At 40.9% G+C, this 17,953-nt stretch overlaps 1 protein-coding gene across 1 annotated transcript in view; it reads left to right on the top strand.

The window, feature by feature from the left end:
* The window catches only part of ACTR3B (actin related protein 3B), a 46,985-nt gene that overhangs the window by 11,165 nt on the left and 17,867 nt on the right, over positions 1–17,953 (top strand). Inside the window, 9 exon segments of the mRNA XM_043541567.1 lie at positions 1,970–2,025; positions 10,922–11,046; positions 12,177–12,287; positions 13,579–13,674; positions 13,830–13,937; position 15,748; positions 15,907–16,008; positions 16,011–16,048; positions 16,795–16,968. Of these exon segments, the coding sequence (XP_043397502.1) occupies positions 1,970–2,025; positions 10,922–11,046; positions 12,177–12,287; positions 13,579–13,674; positions 13,830–13,937; position 15,748; positions 15,907–16,008; positions 16,011–16,048; positions 16,795–16,968 (811 nt within the window).

Here is a 17,953-nt window from a genome sequence, read left to right as displayed (position 1 = left end):
GTAGCGTAACTCAAAATTTTTGATAGAGATTATGGATTCAGCATATTTATTTTTTAAAAATATTTTGAGATTATAAGTAGTTTAGGCCTTTATGTGTTGTGTATTAAATTCAGATTTCATTTTAAACAGATTTATTTTTTAAAAAGAAAAAACTTATTGTAATTAAATACAATAAAATAAAAAGTCTGGTTTTAAATTTAAAAAGTCATTTTTTATCCACGCTGGCAAGCAGGCAACCTTGATTTAAATTATCTATTTTAATCTTGTTTTACTTTTGTATTTTTCTTTAAGAAAATAAATAAAATTGATTTTCATTGGTTGGTAACCGTTAAAACATGTTGATTTGCAAGTAAATAAGGCCTTTACGCTAAATTTGGTGCTACTTTTTGCTAACTAGGAGGATACTGTATGTTAAGATATATAATTGCTTAAATAACTTATTCAGATTAATAACTTCTACTTTACTATGTTAGAAAATGGTGAATGGAGCATTTCTTTATTACACTACTTTTCTATTTGTGATTTGTGTCAAACTCTGTTTGGATGAAAATTAGAATTAAATTAAAATGCACAAAAACAGTGTTTTAGTTTTAGTTAATTAATAAAAAAATATTTTAAGCATTCTGGATAGGTAAGAAAAGTTTATCCAAACATGTTTTGCATTTAAAATTAGCTGATTTATTAAGACAAGGAAGTACTATCTGTAGACAGTGAATTGAACTGATTGTTTCTGGACACTATGTACATCATGATTCTAGAAGTAGTGGATATCCGCTCACACCTAGTTTTTATTCATAGATAAGAGGAGATAAACAAGCTTTCCTGCTGTTTCAACTCCCAGTTGGTTTCATAACTTTGAATGAACTAGTTATTGAACTGAACTAGTTGAATAAACTGAAATGAAGAATATACTCTCTGCACCTGCAGAAGAGGTTACTGCTGTCAAAAGCTGATTTAACACTTCAACAAACTCTAGTGCCAGGTGGATATACAGTGATATTTTTACCAGTTCAGTGGTTTGACTTTCTTTAAAACTTCAGCAGCAAACATGTACTGCTTAATTTTATTTTTTTGTTTCTAATTTAAATGATTTAACAACCTATATTAAGGCCTAATATTACTATAATCTATCAAAATTTGAAATAGGTTGATTTTTAAAACAAAATGATTTGATTTAAATAAAAATCCAATGTAAATTGATTTTTATCCAGCCTGTGAAGAAGCTAAGTAACTTGCTTAATGTCACTGAGAAAATCTATATCAGAGCCAGGTTTAGAACTCTAGTTCTTGTCTCTCTGGCTTATGCTTTGAACACACCTCTTGTTCTCATCTGCCTCCTTTAGACAATATAAACTTAACACACAATGAGCTTAGAGGTAACTGTGAATAGTCTTTATGCTAACCCTGTCAATGATAATAGGGTTGCACAGATGTTGGAGAACAGAAGCTGGGAGTGGGCAACAGGGGATGGATCACTTGATGATTACCTGTTTTGCTCATTCCTTCTACGGCACCTGGCACTGGCCACTCTCGGAAGACAGGATACTGGGCTAGATGGACCTTTGGTCTGACCCAGTATGGCCGTTCTTATGTTCTTAACAGAATAATATGTCCTGCAGAATCTTTTTTTTTTTTCTTTTTTTTTTTTTTTTTGAACTGGTGATAAGTGAGATGGAAAAAACCTAAGTTGAGTTGATAGTTAGAAGGGGGGAAAAATACCTTTTCACTTGTAAACTAAGAATGTTTGATACTAAATAATTGGACATAAATATGGAACTCCAATGTGTTACATTTTGTCATTTCTTAGAGCAGAACTGTGCTTAACAGTGTAGATGGTCTGTACACTTATTTGGCTTTCACACCGCAAGAAACGTGATTAGTGTCTTTACTTTGTATAGTCAGTACTGAGCTTGAAAATGAACTGATTTTTTTCTTGATGCATCTAAAGACCTACTGATAACTCTTTTAGGTACACAAAACTTGGTTATGCAGGAAATACGGAACCACAGTTCATTATTCCATCATGTAAGTAACTTTTTTCTCAGCTTCTGATGTGCAAAGTTATTCATGAAAGTGATGAGCAATAAATAATTTACTTTCCAGTTCTTAACTCAACCTTCCAAGGTCTCTTGTCCATATTCACTATATCTGCATCCTTGACTCGAGTATAGCTAATGAAAACTCCTTCCTGCAGTTTGCCAGGACTGTTCCTCATTAAATCAGCTTCTGGTTGCTATGACTAAGGTGAAAAGAGCTCTAGTCCTATCTCTGTTGTTTTTCTGCCAGGACTCTGGCTTAGACAGAATACAAGGTACTTCCTCTCTACCTGACTCTGTGGTTACAGCTTGGGTAGTATGTGGGAGGCCTTTTGTCAATTTAAGTACTGAAATGCAGGTACCACCTGGCAGCCACGTGTATCCATCTTTATGCTGACTGGGACTCTAGACAGAGTAAAAAACCCAAATATTAAATAACAGTATCCCTGGTTGGGAGTCTTATACAGTATACTCCTATATATCTGAACCTCTGCTTTATCAGAATCCGTTCCTTGTCTCCAGCATGAGATACATGCTGCAGGGGGCACAGAATTCATGTATCTCATGCTTGGGGACAAGGAAGGGATTCAGATAATGTGGCAGTTCGGATAATAGAGCAGAGTTCCCAGCCAGATTGTGAGGAGGAGGAGGAAGAGCAGGACAAACCCCTGGCTGCTGGGGAGGCCACCCTGCTGCTGAATGGCCTGGGAGTCAGTGAGCAGGGTCGTGACAGCTGAGCTGCAGAGGGCTCCCTGTGCTGCTGCAGGCTGGTGATACCCAACCCTGGCCAGGTGCAAGATGCAGTGAGGGAGGCTGTAGTCCTAGTAGGGCAGAGCAGAGATCCCTGGCCAAGATACTGCTTTGCCCTGCCAGGACTGCAGCCTTCCCTGCACCTGCAGGGACTGTGTATCACTGGCTCTGCGGCAGCGCAGGGAGCCCTCTGCAGTCCCACTGTCATGGCAGTGGGGCCGTGACAGTGGACCTGCAGAGGGCTTCCTGCACTGCTGCAAGGCTGATGACACCTAATCCCTGCAGGCGCAAGGTGTGGGGAGTGGCTGCAGTCCTGGCGGGGCAGAGCAGCAACCCCTGGCCAGCACTGCGAGGAAAAGGAAGAGCTCCTGGCTGCGGGGGAGGCCACCCTGCTGCTGAATGGTTCCTGCCCTTTCAATTATGTGAATAAAATCCATAACCCCCACGGTATTCAGATAAAAGAAGGTTATTTACCTGTAACTGGAGGTTCTTCGAGATGTGTGGTCCCTCTCTGTATTCCACTCAGAATTATACACATGCTTCTGGAGCCGGAGCTTTTCAAAGTAATATTGCACAATGGTCAGAGCATGCGCCCTTGTATTGCCTCATGTTTTCACCCACGGTGGTAAACGGTGGGGCGGACTGGCCACATCTCCGGTTCATTCTCCACCTACAGAGCTGTGGTAGGGGGGAAGGAGGGTGGGATTGGAATACAGATTGGGGTTCTTTAAGATGTGTGGTCCCTGTTACAGGTACATAACCTCCTCTTCTTCAAGTGATGGTCCCTGTTGTATTCCACTGAGGGTGATTGCCAAGCAGTACCTAGATAGGAGGAGGGTGTGAGGAAGATGGCGGAACCATAGAACAGGACCGCTGCACCGAATGAGGATAATGAGAGGAAAAGGTGTGTACCGAACTCTACGTGGCCGCCTTACATGTATCCGCAAGGGGTTTGTCGTGGAGTGCGGCTGTGGTCGATGCTTGTACTCTCATGGAATGGGCTCATATCCCATCTGGTGGGGAGAGCCTTGACAAGTGATAGCAGCCGTAATGCACTCTGAGACCCACTTAGAGATTCTCTGGGTGGAAATGGCCGAAACTTTAATTCTCTCCGCTATGATGACAAATAGTCTGGGAGACTTCCAGAATGGCTTTGTCCTGGGGCCCTATGCACATTGAGGGAATGAAGCCACCGTTCCGCATTCAAAGTATGTGGTTTTGGAAAGAAGGTAGGGAGATGTATGGGTTGGTTGAGGTGGAATTGGGAAACCATCTTTGGCAGAAACTTGGGAAGCAGTTGTATTGAGACCTTGTCCTTATGGAACGCGGTAAAAGGGGGTTTGCCATCATGGCTCCCAGCTCACCAACCTTCCTCACTGAGGTAATGGTAGCAAGGAAAGCAACCTTCATGGAGAGGCTAGAGGGGGCAGGAGGCCAGCGGTTCAAAGGGAGAGCTCATTAAAGAGGTAAGGACTAAGTCCCATTGGGGAGCAATGGGCTGAATGAGCGGATATTTACATAAAAGGCCCTTCCAGAACTGGGTGGTCAAGGGGTAGATAAAAATGGAATGCCCTTCCACTGGAGGATGGACAGTGCTAATGGCGGCTGTATGTACTCTGATAGAGCTGAGAGCCAGTCCCTAGGTTTTCAGGTGGGGGAAATAGTCGAAGAGCATGGGGATACCCACAGCTTCGGTGGCAAGACCTTGCTGTTGCGCCCAGGACTCATACCCTTTAAGGTCAGAAGAGACCATCAAGTCTGACCTCCTGCACATTGCAGGCCACAGAACCTCACCCACCCACTCCTGAAATAGACCCCTAAGCTCTTGTTGAGTTACTGAGGTCCTCAAATCATGGTTTAAACACTTTAAATGATAGAGAATTCACCATTTACACTAGTTTAAATCTGCAAGTGACCCAGACCCAATGCCGCAGAGGAAGGCGAAACCTTCCCCCCCACCCGCCCAAAGGTCTCGGCCAATGTGCCCTGGAGGTGAAGCATGTCCATTTGCCTGATAGGATCGCCTTGTGGAGTCCTTTCGGCTACTGGAGAGAATGTCTTGCACTGCCAATGAGCATTCTTGTACTAATGGAGGTGTCCATCCAAAACCCGTGCTGTCAGTTGTAGCGTCCATGGGTCTGGATGCCTGCGTCTGCCATTGTTTTGTGTCCGAAGTTCCAAAAATGTCTGTAGCGAGAGTGGAGGTTGTTTCAACATACAGAGAAGAAGAGAGAGCCAGAATTGGCGAGGCCAGAATGGAGCGATCAGATGGCTGTCGCTTTCTCCTGCCACAGTTTGTGGAGGAAGCGGGGTAGGAGTGTGTGTGTGTAGGGGGGGAGGCGTAGTTCATATGATCTGACCAATCAATGACCAGAGCATTGCCAGTGAGTGGGCACAGAGTCCTCCCCTGGAGCAATATTGGGTACATTTGGTGTTGGTGTGAGATGCAAAGAGGTCTCTGATTGGTGTACCCCAGTGACCAAAGATGTCCATGATTATTGTGTCGTGCAACTCCCGTTTGTGGTCAGTTGCAAAGTTCCCGCTGAGAAAATCTGCAATCACATTCTAGGTGCCAGGCAGGTAGGCTGCTGACAAAAGTATATGAGGTTTGATGCATCATTCCCAGGGGCGAATCGCTTCCATACACAGTGCTGGGGACCTCGTGCCCCCTTGTTTGTTTATGTAGTATACTGTGGTGGTGTTGTCTGACATGATTAGGACGTGGCGATAGCCGATAGCTGGTAAGAACAAGTGGCATTCTTTGTGTACTGCCCAAAGTTTGAGAATGTTATATGCATCCTGGCCTCTCACATGGTCCAGGTGTCTTGTGTAATGTGATCTCCAGTGTGAGTGCCTGGGTGTGACGCATCCGTTATGACTGTCACGGTTGGCGAGGAAGGGCATCCCGGAGCAGATTGTATCGGGTCTGTCCACCATTGAAGAGAAGAGATGACTTCTGGTGGAAAGTTGAGCATGATGCATAAGGGAACAGACTCTTTGCAGCCATAGCTGTAGACAGCAAAGGTGCAGGCGGGCGAATGATATATATTTACACACTGCCATGTGCCCTAGGATGGAGAGGTAAGTCCTGGCTGAGACAGAAGTGTTGGAGTTTATCCCTGCTATTTGGTCCACTAGGCTCTGGAATCTGTCTTGTGGCAGATATGCTCAGGCAGAGGTTGAATTGATGCGAGCTCCTATGGATTCCAGGGGCCAAGTATGGTGCAAAGTTGATTTTTTTGATGATGTTGCTCACTTCTAGGGAGGAGAAGAGTAGAAGAAGCTAGGATGTCGATGCTCGAGCTTCCTCTCTGCATCATGCTGCCAGCAGCCAGGCATCTAGGTATGGGAAGACAAGGATTCCCTGATGTCGTTGGTGAACCGCTATCACAGAGAAAACCTTTGTAAAAACTCGTGGGGAGGTGGTAAGTCCGAATCAGAGAACCCTGTATTGGAAGTATCGATGCCCAACCTCAGGAGCCTTCTATGTGTTGGATGTATGGAAGTAGGCATCTTGCATGTCGAGAGCTGTAAACCACGTGCCTTTTTCTAGTGAAGGAATGATGGTCGCAAGCGTGACCACACGGAATTTCGTCTTGCGAATCGAGCGGTTGAGGTGTCAGAGATCCAAGATTGGTCTCCATCCCCATTTCTTCTTGGATACAAAGAAATAGTTGGAATAGAACTCTGTGCCATGAAAGGCTGCAGGGACTGACTCCACTGCTCCTCGCTGTAGGAAGCAGTCCACCTCGAGGGTAAGAATACTGTCATTAGAGGGATCTCTGAGCGGGGGGTCGGGGCAGGAGATGTGGAGGAGGCGTCATCATAAAGTCTATGGTTTGGCTGTGTCAAACGACATCCAAGAACCACTTGACTGTTATAGCTCTCCAAGCTGGTAGGAGTTTTAGATGATGCCTAAAAGACGTAGGGGATGGGATGGCTCTCTAGGTGCACTCAGAAATACCGTTTTCCCGATGACTGTGTTGTGCAGAGGTCTGCATTGCCGGAACAGGTGGACGAGTTCTGTGTAGCTTAGGGTGCTTCTGAGGAGGTTCGTAGGCCTATCCGTGGTAGAAGTGAGTCGTATAGGGTTGGGCTGGTGATGGGCGATAACATTTTCTCTTTATTGATGGTGTATGTATGCCCAAGGATCGTAAGGTGGCTCTAGAGTCTTTTAGAGCGTGTAAGGAATCATCAGTTTTCTGGTTGAAGAGGTGTGATTCATCAAAGGGAAGGTTCTCAATTGTGTCCGCACCTCTCTAGCGAAACCTGAGATGTGTAACCAGGATTCCCTCCTCATGACAATTCCAGTCGCAACACACGTGAGGACGCGTCCGCTGAATCAACTGCAGCCTGAAGTATGAACCTGGCGACCAACTTTACAAGTGATTTTACATCAAGTACAATCCTACTGAGATAGTTTATCTGCAGATTCCTTCATCCGGCCGTAGTTTATAAAGTCATACTTGGCCATCAGTACCAAGTCGTTAGAGATCCTGAACTGTAGTCCAGCCGAGGAGAAAACCTTTCAACCCGTGAGGTCCAGTTTCTTACCTTCCCTGTCTGCCGGGGTGCAGCATGGACGGCATTGTTTGGTCCACAGCCTGTATTACCAAGAAGTTGGAGGGTGTGAAAATAAAAATTCTGACCCTTTGGGGAGGATGTAGTATCTTTTTTTCTTGGCTGTCTTCAGGGTCGGTGTACAGATGGCCAGGGTATGCCACAGCGGTGTGTGCTGGTTGAAGAATGGCATCATTGATTGGTAAGGCCACCCTTGCCAATGCCGATGTATGCAGAATGTCTAATAAATGGTGCTGGCTGTCCTGCACCTCTTCCAGTGGGATTTCAAGAGCATTGGCTATTCTCCATAGGAGTTCTTGAAACTGATGATATTCGTCTGGTGCGGAGGAAGGTGTTGATGACATAGCTGTGCCTGGAGATGGTGAAGGGAATCTCTCCGGATCCGCCAGTACAGTCTAAACTGGGCTGATCAGTGCATTGTCTAACACCATTTCCAAACGTCTACTAGTTGAAGGGTGGGGGGGTGAAATAGGGGAGTTCTCCCCAGCTGAATGAGACTGTTTTGAAGATGAATACTGGGGCCATGAGCTCCAATATGGCCAACCCGTTGATCCCGCTGTTATTGTACTTGTTCCCAAGGAGATAGATATCAGCTTCTTGGGTAAGGCAAAGGAAGAAACTGCCATGGAGCCATCGGAACCCTCTGGTAGTCATGTTTCCAGAACGGAAACAGCGGTCTGTGCCGAATGTCTGGGTCCTCAGATTCAGAGGAGTTGGAGTATTGTGTGAATGGTGGAGCTGATGTATCCATCGAAATGGGATGCATTAGACAGGTATGGCCAGCAGGCGTGGTAGATGCAATGCAGACTATGGAGCCCTCTGCATTGAGAGCACTGGAACATGTGGAGACCTCACTCCTTCCAGGGTGAGCAACAGTTTGTGAGGGCAGGGAGGGTTTCCAATTCTCCACAGAGTCAATGGTATCTGGTCTGTTGACGGGACTGCAGCTGGTAAAGGTACCTGTGTCAGGACCAACGAGTCACGGGATGCCAGTAGATCCGAGGCAGGAAGGGTATGTGGATCCAGCACTGGGACTGGTGGATCTGGTCAGTGGTGTGGCCTTGGAGCACATAGCTCCTCCGTGGCTGGAACTCGTGGACAGTACAGCATCTTTCTTGGATTTAGAGGAAGACTTACTGCCATGCTTATGTGCATGCTTCCATGGTTCATGGCTAGGCCCCAGTGCGGGGTCTGTAGCACTGATACTGGTTGATCTGGATGGAGGCTTCAGGGGGTAGGAGGAGCACTCTTGTATTGCTCAGACCGATGTATGGGGGGTGCTTCCTGAGGTGGAGAGCTCAGCCTTCCCGTGTACGTGCTGTGAAGGATACTGTCATGTGGCCTTCCCCCAGATAGTGTAAACGACGCTGGTGTTCGTTGCTGATGGAAAACGAGTGAGGGCAGGAATCACAGACTTTGAATCCCGGCATCTTCAGCATAAACCAGTACCCAGACCTGGGAGCTGAGTGGGGGTAAAGGGGGGGAGATTGTTTGGGGAGAAAAACTGCCGAAGTGATGTCCCAAGTCCTTACTTATAAAAAATGCTAGGAATTACCAAAGTACAACGAAAACCAATAAAATTTTAACTAATGAATGAAAATAAGATCCATTTTTTTGTTAAAAAAATAAAATAATGTGTCACTAAGAATGAGAGGGCAGCAGAAGCTCCAACTTGGACCATGCGTCCGTGAGAAGGAACTGGAGACGTGGACTGCCCCACCCTTTATCGGCTCAGGCGAAACCATGAGGCAATACAAGAGCGCACGTGCGGACCACCAAGCAATACTACATTGAACAGCTCTGGGTGCATAGTGCATGCGCATAACTCTCAATAGGCTACAATAGGGACCATCACTCAAAGAAGAATCAGGAATATACTTGTGGCACCTTAGAGACTAACCAGTTTATTTGAGCATGAGCTTTCGTGAGCTACAGCTGATGAAGTGAGCTGTAGCTCACGAAAGCTCATGCTCAAATAAACTGGTTAGTCTCTAAGGTGCCACAAGTACTCCTTTTCTTTTTACGAATACAGACTAACACGGCTGTTACTCTGAAACCAGGAATATACTGTATCACTTTTTGTGGTGTGTACATGCTGTGCCCATAGCATATTCAAATGGTCTCTTTATTTGGATCTGTTACTTAATTTTTTTATTGATCCATATTAACACCAAAAATGTTGAAATCTAAATTTGATACCTTTGTAAACTCCAATGATTTTAGTTGTCCTTTATATCAGTAATGTGTCGTAGTCTTGTATCTTATGCTTAAAAACTTTGTTTGGACTACATATTGCCTTAAATTTGAGGTGCTAATTATGCTTCTGCTGTATTTGAAAAGGTTTATGGGACTTTGTTCAGTTACTCTAAAACAACATCTAGTTTTCTAATGTCCACAGTATTTTTTTGCCTGCCTTGAATGCTGACTTTTTTTTGGATAGATGCTACAAGGTAAGGAAATATTAAATAAGCCCAGAGGTCCAAGGAAGTTATTGGGGAAGCACTCTCTATCAGAACTATAGTTCAGTTAACATAGTTTTAAGTGTTAAAACAATTTTCTAAATCAAAAGAATTTATAAAGATATACGTATGTGTTGTGCTAAATAGGTTTATGTATACACCATATGGTAAGAAAAATTTCCTATGACTATTAATTTAATGTAAATCTGACTTTTGTCAATTGGAATGTTTTGTGGGGTCTGGTGTATGTTTCTGAAAAGTTTTCAAACTCTGAAGAAGTTTTGTCCTAATACTGTTAGAAGCACTCTTAAGTGATTATTCTACGTACTGCCTGTTCTCCATTAGAAGTGGTTGAGTGTGTGATTCTGGCTTACTGAAACAAGATTGTAAATAAACAGGCTACATTTTATTCTGTTTTTATTTATAGTTTGCCCTCGATGTCTTGCTGCTTAATCTTTCTGCCTACACCAGCCTTCTGCTAGTGATTTTAGTGATAGTTGCCTCCTGCTAATAGCAAGCATGAATGTCTCAATAAGCTTCTCTGTAGGGCTGCAAATTGATTTTTTTCTACCAGCCAGAATAATGGCTCGGTAATTTGTTTTCGAATATTTTCTTCATGCTCCCACTGCCTCCCCCTTCTCCTTCCTCTTAATTCTCCAACTTGCCTGGTATATTGAGACCCAGAAAAACCTGTAATTTCCTAACTTCAGGAGTGCCTACTGTATTGGAAATCCAAAAGTATGCAGCTCTCTTGAGTGCTGTAGTTGGTAACGAGGTAAATTTTTAAAGTGGGGTGTGTGTGTGTGGGAGGGAGGGGATTTGGTTGCAACTCCCACTGATGTTAATTGGAGATAAGTGACCAAATTCCCTGCACTACACTGAAAATGTACCCTAACATATTAGTGTCAGCTTATCACTTCCTACATTCCAGTCTTTATTTTTGAGAAAAGAAGCCTTGCTTGCTTTATTTAAATCAGAAAAGGGGAACCACTTAACACCTCACATTGTTCTATGTTTAGAAAAAGAGTTTTATTTTTAATGTGTTCTTTTGTGATGGACTATTTATTTATTTATTTTATTTATTTATTTATTTAGCTACTGCAATCAGAGAGTCAGCAAAAGTAGGCGACCAAGCCCAGAGGAGAGTAATGAAGGGAGTTGATGATCTAGACTTTTTCATAGGAGATGAAGCCATAGATAAACCTACCTATGCTACAAAAGTAAGAATATATAATGACGCTTTAAGCATCTTTCAGAAATCTTTTTGAATTGACTCTATATTTTCATTTTTGTAGATTTAAATGCCTGTCAAGAAGATTTGAAACAAACACTTATCTGAAGTTTGCTGTCATTAAGTATACTAGTTGTTGTAGTTGCAGAATGAAAGGATTGAATATAGTTGGCTTCAGTTTAGCATGTGCAAATTTGGTTGGTTGGCTTCGTTCGTTCTTTCTTTCTTTTAAATAGTTCTTCTACCAGTGCTTTAGCAACAGTTGATGACAGATCCATCTTGTGAGGGTCTATTAATGCATTTTCTTTTCCCCAGTAATGTCAGTAGCTGATATAGACATAGATATCAAATATTTTTATTTCCTCTTGCTGAAAATTGCATGGGACCTATATTAAATGATAGAATTACTGACTATTTTGGTGCTGATCAGTTTGCTTTGAGAAATGTCAGAACATGTCCCCTGGCCCCTTTGCACAGGGTCATCCTATAAGTCCATTTCTCTGTGAGTCCGTTTTTCTTTGTCCTGTAAAGGACCCTTTTCTGTGGGAGATTAATAAAGTAAGGTATATGTTAAATATTCATAAAATATATATCCGATATTACTTTCTTATATATTAGCTTAAGCACCAACTGTGTGCTGGGCACTAAAGAAAATGTGAAGATAGCCCCTGCTTATAGGAACCTAAGGTCTAAAATAATATAATACTGAAGTTTTGGTTTGTCATCTTAGCTCCTATCATTCATAGATTGCAAAATGCTTACAATGGATAAGAAGTATCATTATCCCTAGTTTACAGATGGGGTAACTGGTGCACAGGAAGGTGAAGTGCCTTGCCCCAGGTCACACAGTAAAGCAGCGGCAGAACTAAGAATAGAATCTAGGTCTTCTGACTCCCAGTCCAGTCCCCTATCCACAGACAATCATAATGAGAGACCCAGGAGAGAATAATGACTTAAAAATTATTGGCTTTCTTTTAAAAGTAGAACGGTGACACAATGTTTATATAGGCTAGTATTTATGGTTCTCATAGAGGATACTAGGATTTTGCTTCTCGTGTTCATTGTATTGTTACCTACTGGCTCATACACTGACATGTTTAAAATGTTCTTTTGCTTCAGTGGCCCATACGACATGGTCTTGTTGAAGACTGGGATCTCATGGAGAGATTCATGGAGCAAGTAATTTTTAAATATCTTCGCCCTGAACCTGAGGATCATTACTTTTTAATGGTGAGTAATGGAACTGGCTAAGAAAATGCTTCCACAAATGGGAGATGGTATAACTGTGGTGGATAACATTCCCAGCACAAGTAGGTTTTGTTACAAAGCCTAGAAGCCTTTTGTAATTTTTCATTTTTTTTATTGCTCTAGAAATAATATATAAAATCACATTAGACCCTGTTTCTAGTACACTTCTGAAACAGGCTTCTTGGTTTGGGCTTTATTTTTTTTAAAAGCTTTGGATGGCTTGATTGAATTACAGATGCTGCTTAAAATAATTGGCTGACTTCAGTCAAACAAAATAAAGCATTACAGTGAAATAGGGGGAAATGTCACGTAGCAATATGCTGTATGTTAGCAATCATGTGCACAATTATGTATTCCCTTCTGTGAAAGGTTTCTTTTGAAGATGAAATTAGTTACTTAATGCAAAATGATTTTTTAAAATCAGTGGTTTTGCGTAGGAGGAGATAAATATAAAGAATACACAATTCATAGCTGGATTTTTTTTTTTTTTTAAATAAAGACCACTGTTAAGTAGCTAAGGTCCCAAATTGGATCAGCCTTGAAACTTGTTCACCACTGAACATCAGGCTGTTTATATGAATTGTTTGGAAAGATGGTTGTAATTTATGACACTAAGTAGTTGTATGCAACTTGTTTACATGGAATCCTGCAAAACAATCTGATTTTAGTTTAGTTTGTTTTAAAATTAATGCACATTCTTTCATTTATTTTTCTTGGTAATTCATCCGCTCTCAGGTAGGAGTAGCGGTGATGTGAAGAATCCTTAGACGTTAAGTTTGCTCCCTGTACATAATGCAGATTATCCCTTATACACCAGTCTTGCAAACACACGTACACCGTGTTTGACTTTATTATGGTGAGTAGTCCTATTGAGATCAATGGGACCACTTTCGGTAGGAAAGTTAGGCAGTTGCGTAAGTGTTTGCAGGATCAGTGTCTTACTCTGGATGCGTTCCTCCTTACATGTACTTATATGTCAAAGTCATACTACTTATTATGGCCACAGTATGTCATTTCTGTTCACATGTCAAACCAAACTTTTTTCCTAATAATCAGTAATTTTTCAAAGAAATGTTAACAACCATGTTGTGGAAGGTTGGGCCTGTGTCTACCCACCAAAGAGTAAAAGGATCAGATCTATTTACCTGGGACTTATTTGGGATTCTTGAGTGCCCTCATAAACTGAAAAATTGGGTTACTGCTGGATCAGGAGCCAAGTTTGATAAAAGTCTGAACTGCATTAGATATTTAATAAGGTGACTTTTCTTTACAGACAGAACCTCTATTGAACACTCCAGAAAACAGAGAGTATCTTGCAGAAATCATGTCTGAATCTTTTAAAGTACCAGGACTTTACATTGCTGTTCAGGTGAACAAAGTGAATCTATGCTTCTGAAGTACAGTATAGCTGGAGTATGTATGGTCGTCTGCAAGCATATACCTAAAATGTTTGAAGCAGGGTCTTCTAAGATTATCTAGCATGTTCTATCCAAATCTAAATATTAACTTTTGTTTCTTATCTAGGCAGTGTGGACTTCAGCCGCATCTTGGGCTTCACGGCAGGTTGGCGAACATACATTAACAGGAATAGTCATTGACAGTGGTGATGGAGTAACTCATGTAATTCCTGTGGTAGGATGCAGTTTAAGATCTTAAACTGTTTGTGTGAGTGTGAAAGTTTCCTTGGTCTTCAGGTAATAGACCAATTTTATTTTTTCCAGATTTTGTGGATATTAATTGTGGCACTGTGAGGAGTAGTGGAGGTTAGGGAAAAGGAATGTGTGTGTGTGTGTGTATGTATATATATATATATATATATATATATATATATATATATATGTGTGTGTATATATATATATATATATATATATATAATGACAGGTTTCAGAGTAACAGCCGTGTTAGTCTGTATTCGCAAAAAGAAAAGGAGGACTTGTGGCACCTTAGAGACTAACCAATTTATTTGAGCATAAGCTTTCGTGAGCTATAGCTCATTTCATCGGATGCATCAAATAAATTGGTTAGTCTCTAAGGTGCCACAAGTACTCCTTTTCTTTTTATATATATAATGTGTTAAAGGGACACTGTCATATTTTAGGACCAAACTATAGATAATGCATTAGAAATTTATGCAGTAGAGGATATGTAAATCATCAGATTTTTAAACTTTATAGTGGTGATATTTACATAAAAAAGTCAGCATTTTTCAAATGAGCATTTTTCAAATGAGTCTTCACAATGTGGTTACAGTAGTTGTGGTGTGGAAAAAAATTGAAATCCAAGTTCATTAAATACCATTACAGCTCTTTCTCTCTGAGGTCAGTAAGAACTGCCATACTGAGTCAGACCAAAGGTACGTCTAGCCCAATATCCTGTCTTCTGAAATGAAGGCCATGAAAAAGGAGTCAGTATGCCTATTGGAGATTCCTATTCTTGTATAAATCCTGTCCATGCATCCTGCTGTGTACAAATTTTTACCATGACCAATATTTGTTAATGCTGCTCAAATTTGGAAAGTTGGTCAGTGTGGTGGATGTTCTCACTTGACGCAGAGATTTCATCTTTGCCTGAATGTGTAGCACTTTTCTGTGTATTGAGTTCCATTTCCAAAAAGTTTTTGGTTGGACATTTGTATAGTATTCTACCTTTCACATATGGGGTATTTTCTCATGCTACTGTCAAAAATTTAGAGTACAGGTTACCTGTGTGAAACAAAGGCAAGCTTATATAAACGCAGCGCAAGCATCTAGTCAATTTCTAATTGTCGAACCCTCTCAGGATACAAACATGTAATCATTATTTATGCACTCTAATTTCTGTTCCAATTATGGCATCCAGTGTGTCTGCCTGAATGACATCTAAGTACTGAAATATATTATAATGCTGTGGGCTCCATTAACTTTTTTAAGCTTATTGCCTGTTGGTAGTTATCTGTACCCTGCAATATTTGCTATATGGAACTTAAAATGGGAACTCTTAGAAACAGCACAAGCTTGCCATACGAAGTAGTCATTGCTGTGTTTACTGTTACTGGCTATGGCCAATATTACCCTTTTCCTTTTTCTCTTGTCTTTATTTGTTGCCTTTTTCAGGATGCATTTTAAAACATCTCTTTTCTTTATTGTGTTTATTGGTCACTTTCCCTTCCCTTTAATAGCTTTTTTTGTTTGTTCATTATTTTTGTAACCTTTGTTCTTCTCTATCCATTTTTCAGTCTCTCGTGCAGGATACCTGTTTTCTCTTGTCATGAGTACTTTTTGCCTTTTTAGATCATTCCTGAAAAAGACCTCAAGGTTGGAACGTCTCTATCTTCAGCATGCATTTAAGATTATCCTTATTTTTTTTACATTCACTGCTGATGTTTGTATTAGATAATATTAAGCAGCATCAGTTCTCCAAATAGTAATCAAGGGCCTTAGAAAGTAGCATCTAGTTTCATTAGGGTTTACAAATTTGAGGTCACTTTGAAAGGTGCCAAAGTTTCACTTTGCGTTTTTTAAAAAAACGCAAGAAGCTGCTGGGTAAAAATGAACATTATATTCTGCTGTTAACTTTTGGTACTTCGTACGTCAGCTTTTTCTAAGCATTTTTTTTCCATAAGCAGAAGGTTATATAATTGGAAGTTTCATCAAACATATCCCTATTGCAGGTGGAGATATTACATATTTCATTCAGCAGATCTTAAGGGAGAGGGAGGTGGAAATTCCCCCGAACAGTCTCTGGAGACAGCAAAAGCCATAAAGGTAAACATTTGATGTGAAATTTACCTTTCTTTTAAGAGAGGTAGATTTTTGTTTTTTGTTTTAACACATTGCCAGTGGCCCTTTTTACATATACAAATATAGGAATTGTCAAACTATACTTTTCCTTCTATTTAAGCTCTTCAGAAAATGAGGGGGAAAAGATGTAAAGGGGAAACAAGGAGAAATATGAATAATTATCAAGCAAGACTTTCGTTTAGAATTAATATGTACGTGTTTTAAAGGTGAAATTGGCTTTAGAGTTTGCTTCAAATTTGAACTGTGCTAGTTAAGAAAATTCTCCATAAAAACTCAACCTCTGAGTCTTGCATATATTGCATAATATTACTGGGATAATCACCTATTTCTGATCATGTAATGAAATGCGTACAGGTGGACCCTCTGCTTTGAAACCAGTGATTTCAGTGACATTGCATGCAAGCTAAGGAGTTTGCCAGTGTGAAGCCCCATTGAAATCAATGGGGTCTTGCGCATCTCTCAATGCAGGATTGGGAGCTTTACCAATTCATTATGTAGGACTTTTCCTGAACAGTCTGTTCCTTAAGAATAAGGTTAGAATTGTAAGAACAGTAGTTACGAAATGTGAACCCTTGGTTAATAGATTTAGAACTCGCTTTTGATTCTCCAATTAAGTAATTTTCACTGTTTTTCTGAACTGTTCCTTGGTATATTTAATAATTACGTATGATCAGTTTAGGCAACTTTTAATGCATGGTATTTCTTTACAGGAAAAATATTGTTACATTTGCCCTGACATAGTAAAAGAATTTGCCAAATATGATGTAGATCCATGAAAATGGATCAAACAGTACACAGGCATCAGTACAATCAACAAAAATAAATTAATTATAGATATTGGTTATGAAAGGTTTCTTGGACCTGAAATTTTCTTTCATCCTGAGGTAAGAATGACAGTGCCTAGCATTACATTTTTTTTTTTGATTAAAAAAAAATAAAAAGGTGCAATATAATTCTTGATGCAAGAGCACCACCTTGTGGAAATTATAAATACCAGTAAGTCTTGTCTGAGAGGGCTGGAAGACTTGCAGTTAATATATGCACAGACACCCAATAATAGGTGGATAACTGCCTAATCTTTTGTTTTTCCTGTGGAGGTATATAATGTCTAAATCTTTCAGTTTTTCAGAAGCACAAACTAAAACGAGAAAAATTTACCTGAAATCTCAGATCTTGACTGAGGCTTTTTTCTTTTTTTAAAATACTGGTTTAAATTAGCAAACGTCATGAATTATATACAGTATATTTAGTTGTATAGTCAAACCCTTTGAATATCATTCCTGCTTATAGCAATTTACCAGAAGTAGTATTTTAATTCTTGGTTTCAGAGTAACAGCCGTGTTAGTCTGTATTCGTAAAAAGAAAAGGAGTACTTGTGGCACCTTAGAGACTAACCAGTTTATTTGAGCATGAGCTTTCGTGAGCTACAGCTCACTTCATCGGATGCATAGCATATCGTGGAAACTGCAGAAGACATTATATACACACAGAGACCATGAAACAAAACTTCCTCCCACCTCACTCCCCCGCTGGCAACAGCTTATCTAAAGTGATCCTCAAGTAGAGCCATTTCCAGCACAAATCCAGGTTTTCTCACCCTTCCCCCCCCACACACACACATACAAACTCACTCTCCTGCTGGCAACAGGGGATGGGCTGTTGCCAGCAGGAGAGTGAGTTTGTATGTGTGTGTGTGTGGGGGGGGAAGGGTGAGAAAACCTGGATTTGTGCTGGAAATGGCTCTACTTGAGGATCACTTTAGATAAGCTGTTGCCAGCGGGGGAGTGAGGTGGGAGGAAGTTTTGTTTCATGGTCTCTGTGTGTATATAATGTCTTCTGCAGTTTCCACGATATGCTATGCATCCGATG

The sequence above is a fragment of the Chelonia mydas genome, chromosome 2 (assembly GCF_015237465.2).
Source record: "Chelonia mydas isolate rCheMyd1 chromosome 2, rCheMyd1.pri.v2, whole genome shotgun sequence".
In the NCBI taxonomy this organism is placed as follows: Eukaryota; Metazoa; Chordata; order Testudines; family Cheloniidae; genus Chelonia; species Chelonia mydas.
The sequence above is the reverse complement of the archived record's forward strand: the minus strand, read 5'-3'. Positions and strand labels throughout refer to the sequence as shown.